Raw genomic sequence first — 5,000 nt, 5'->3', positions numbered from 1 at the left:
TTACTGAAAACATGAATGCTGTGAAAATACAATCCAGTGTAAATACTGATATTTCAGATTTAAATTCTACGACAAAATTAATAAGCACTACTAAAATGCATTCAGTGAATAGTCAGGGGAGATTCGTTTCCATGCGTCTGTGATGTTGACATACGCAAAACATTATCTTTTAATCTAAAAACATAATACTTTATTACAAAACAGTTTTTATGATATATTTTAAAAGTAGATTTCATGCTTTCATTAAGAGTATCGGTGTGCTGCACATAAAAGGCACTTTGATTTTTTATAAAAGTTTTCTGGCATAACCGCATCTACTGTTTACTTTCACAGGTTCATAAAGTAGAGGACTGGTTAAAGGCATACAAGGAAAAGCGAGAATAAACAGGAATCGAGAGAGACGGCATCTGCGAAGAATTACTGGAAAAAATGAGCGCTGTTAATTACATATTGTTCTCAGAGTGGATTTCTACAGTCATGTTGTAGAAATCAGTCTAATCACCAATTCCACCGCAGTATTAAATTATGAATTTGTTTATATATCTTAATGTAATGCGTCATATCTTAGAAACCGTTAAAGCATGGAGATTTTGAGTCAGGACAAGTTACCACTTATATGACGTGTTTATCAGAAAGGTGAACAGCCAAGATAAGCACTGATGAACTCGCGGTACCTGCTCCTGACCTTCTAGCTCTGGTCTTTAACGCTTATAATTCACAAGTATAAAAAAACAAATGTATTACACCTCCGTTTTTAATGTTTTGAATATGCAGCGAAAAACATCATATAAATGGAATCATTTTGTGAACAATTTGTAAAATTTCAGATACTGCTCGCCGAAAAGTTTGTACATAGATTGAGGGAAACTGACATATTATGAAACAAGTAGAAATAAAATAATTGCTGTATATACTTTTACATCTAGGTATTGGCACGTCATAAATAAAGATAAAAGTAGAATTTATAAATTGTTAAATTGGTAAAAGTGCTATTAGCATCATAAAACGTAAAGAATAAATGAGTTGTTACTGTATCTACTTTCGTTAACTACAAAGGTTGTCTTGAATGCCCTGATTGTATGCAGCAGTATTAAAATTTGAAAGAAGCGAATATTATTCATACCTCCTAAACGTGTATACTATTTACAAAGGTAGTGACACCGAAAATGTTGTACTACGTGACGCCTGGCTACTCTCTCCTTAAAAAATTATATATAGGGTGACTTTCCTTAGGGGTCATCCATTTCTTTTTTCCCCCAAGTGTACAAAAGTACTATTTTTTCCCAACCCCCCTCCCCCCTCCAGAGTGTACAGATAATAGATAAAAGTAATGACTGCCGCGGGATCATCCTTTCTATGTTCTAAAGTGCATATACCAGAGATGGGATGGGATATAAGCCTGGCGTTATTATGCCAGGAATAGAAGGGTATGAAATCCATTTTTTTCTAGTACAAAGGATTCTACTGTAGCTTGCAGGAATTTCCGGAACAGCACCAAATAGTCCAGGTACACTGTTGGAGGCTGCGCGAATCTGAAAAAAGAATTTCCTCTCTGGCTAGATTCTTATTTTTCCTGTTAATGAGGATTCCATCTTTAGTTGTTTCTTTCCTATTGTTGTATTCTTTTTTGTAGTTTGGTTGGGAGTTGAACTATAATCCCACGATCCTTAGCCCTTTTGAAGAGGAAAGCTGTATGATGGTAATAATGTCTATATATCAGAGATTTCAAAGAAAATAAAGTTGTTTATTCTTATCTTTATCATCCAGTTAAGCATACACATTAAAAGCTGTGTGTGTGTGTGTGTGTGTGTGTGTGTGTGTGTGTGTGTGTGTGTGTGTGTGTGTGTGTGTGTGTGTGTGTGTGTGTGTGCGTGTGTGTGTGTGTGTGTGTTCTCCATATGTATACATTCTAAGAAAAAGTAACACCCGACTGATCTCGAATACAGGACTGAAGAAAACATCAAGATGTGCCCTGGTTATTCGCCTTTCTGACTCATCTATCATGCAGATTTCTTGAACTCCAGATCAATCAGGTGCTTCTACTTCTTTCAGTCAAAGTTCAAGCACCAATCTATCCTTACTCACATACAGAGCTGACCGACCAGTGAAGCCAGTAAAATAATGCCAGGGACTCCATCAGCATTCATCCTGGTACAAGAACCGTTGCGATGAACACGTCATACTTTAGGCACCGTGTTACTTGCTCACTGATGTTTCAGTCAGTTACAAATGTGATCCACAGATATTCATCACGAAATAAAGATGGTGATTTTTCTATAACAAACTAAACTGACAATGTGATAGGCTTTTCTTTAACAGTGCTGTATAAAAATACAAATAGTGTGATTAAACAGGGTGAAACTATGCCAGATCGAAGAAAATTTAGCTATCATCTCCATTTTCGTCGTATTTTCAGTTTTATTCAATTCAGGTTTCTTATTCAGTTTTCTCTTGGTGCGTCTTCAGCCACTCTTCCACTTCTTCCAGCTATAAAAATAGAAATTTAGTGAGTAATTGGTACAAACTGCAAGTACTAATATATTTACCTGTGTATTTACGTAATTCTAAATCATTGTTTGTTTCATATTTCCATACATTATATTATCTAACACGCATATAAGCTTCAAGTGACGCTGCTAAAATGTCTACGAACGCATTAGGTCTACTCACGTCGTACTTGAAAGGTCCCTGACCGCCCTTGTACACTACAGTTCCTCTGTTAATGATATAAAGTCTCTCGGGCAGAGCAGCAAAAACTCTGTTGGCTGCATTATCAAGCTTGTCCAGGAAAACCGGACAGTCTTGAGGCTCCATCTCCAACATCTGTTTTGCTGCTGCTTCGCGCTCTTCCATGTTTCTGTAACATTAGTTCTTGTCAGTGTAGGACGCATACGGAAGACAGGACCCCGGTACCTGGTATGTATCTCGTTTAATTTGCCTTCGGATATGAGAGCATTTGGAGTCTATAAGTAATGTTCAGAAATAGGCACCGTGGTGAAAACTGAAACTTGAACATGAATGTGGATAAAATTACAGCCAGGAAACTTGAGGATGAATGAAGGGCCAAGCAGATCAGGGAGATGTGTATTATCCCACTCGTAAGTAAAATAGGAATCAAAGTACTCAATTAAAGCACTTAAAGCTAGAGCATTAGAAAAGAACTTACTTATGGTTAGCGACCTGAAAAACGTTTCCCTCGATAGCCCAGCCGTCGGTGGGATGCGCCTCCGAAATATAGATCAAAATGAAGTCGGCCACATTCGAGTATTCCGCTGTTATCTGACCAAGACGTAAGAAAATAATTTTGAATTGTCGTGATAAAAATATATATATAATCAACTATATATACAGCTATATATATATATATATATATATATATATGTATACATATATATAATTGTATATAACTATATAACATATACATATAAATACATATATACACATACATATTTAAAAATACATATAAATATGTACAAATACATATATACACATACATATTTAAAAATACATATAAATATGTACAAATACATATATACACAAATAAACATATGTATACATAAATACACATATAAGAATATACAAATATATATACATATCTACATATACAAATATACAAATTATATATACATATACATTTATATACATATATTTAGATATATAATATATGTATACATGTATACATGTATATAATTGTATATAACTATATAACATATACATATAAATACATATATACACATACATATCTAAACATACATATAAATATGTACAAATATATATACACATGTATACATATGTATACATAAATACACATATAAGAAAATACAAATATATATACATATATACCTATGTGTGTGTGTGTGTTTGTGTGTGTGTGTGTGTGTGTGTGTGTGTGTGTGTGTGTGTGTGTGTGTGTGTGTGTGTGTGTGTGTGTGTGTATTCATATATATATATATATATATATATATATTCATATATATATTCATATGCATATATATATTCATATTCATATATATATATATTCATATATATCTATTCATATATATATATATATATATATTCATATATATATATATAAATATATATATATATTCATATATATATACATTCATATATATATACATTCATATATATATATATATACATTCATATATATATATATACATTCATATATATATATATACATTCATATATATATATATATATATATATATATATTCATATATATATATATATACATTCATATATATATATATATATTCATATATATATATACATTCATATATATATATTCATATATATATATACATTCATATATATATATATTCATATATATATATACATTCATATATATATATACATTCATATATATATACATTCATATATATATTCATATATATATTCATATATATATACATTCATATATACATATTATATATATACATATATATATTCATATATATATATATATATATACATTCATATATACATATTATATATATATATATATACATATATATACATATATTTATATATATATATATATATATATTATATATATAAATATATCTATATAAATATATATACGAATATATATATATATATGAATATATATATATGAATATATATATATATGTTTATATATATATATATATATGTTTATATATATATATTTATGTTTATACATATATATTTATATTTATATATATATGTGTATATATATATATTTGTATTTATATATATGTATATATACATATTTATATTTATATATGTGTGTGTGCATATGTGTGTGTATTTATGTAATATATATATATGTATATATATTTGTATTTATATATATGTATATATACATATTTATATTCATATATGTGTGTGCATATGTGTGTGTGTATATTTATATATATATATATATATATATATATATATATATATATATATATATATATGCGCCGCCGTGTTGTATAGAGAAAAAGGAATATAGGACAACCTTGCGGAACTTCTCG

General features: G+C 29.4%; 2 protein-coding genes across 3 annotated transcripts in view; one reads left to right on the top strand and one right to left on the bottom strand.

Moving 5' to 3' along the window:
- LOC125029022 (thyroxine 5-deiodinase-like) overlaps positions 1 to 1,107 on the top strand; it is a 3,059-nt gene extending 1,952 nt beyond the window's left edge. Inside the window, exon 5 of the mRNA XM_047618739.1 lies at positions 334 to 1,107. Within this exon, the coding sequence (XP_047474695.1) occupies positions 334 to 384 (51 nt within the window). The 3' untranslated portion in view covers positions 385 to 1,107. The remainder of the gene's footprint in view (positions 1 to 333) is intronic.
- Positions 741 to 5,000, bottom strand: part of LOC125029023 (type II iodothyronine deiodinase-like) — a 7,613-nt gene continuing 3,353 nt past the window's right edge. For both annotated transcript variants that reach the window (XM_047618740.1, XM_047618742.1), the window contains exons 2-5: positions 4,985 to 5,000; positions 3,167 to 3,279; positions 2,671 to 2,857; positions 741 to 2,487 (exon numbers count right to left, since the gene is read on the bottom strand). The exon at positions 4,985 to 5,000 is cut by the window's right edge and continues 171 nt beyond it. In XM_047618740.1, coding sequence (XP_047474696.1) covers positions 2,437 to 2,487; positions 2,671 to 2,857; positions 3,167 to 3,279; positions 4,985 to 5,000 — 367 coding nt within the window. In that variant the 3' untranslated portion in view covers positions 741 to 2,436. The remainder of the gene's footprint in view (positions 2,488 to 2,670; positions 2,858 to 3,166; positions 3,280 to 4,984) is intronic.

This window comes from Penaeus chinensis, chromosome 9, assembly GCF_019202785.1.
Source record: "Penaeus chinensis breed Huanghai No. 1 chromosome 9, ASM1920278v2, whole genome shotgun sequence".
Taxonomy (NCBI): Eukaryota; Metazoa; Arthropoda; class Malacostraca; order Decapoda; family Penaeidae; genus Penaeus; species Penaeus chinensis.
This window is presented reverse-complemented; position numbering and strand designations above follow the sequence as displayed.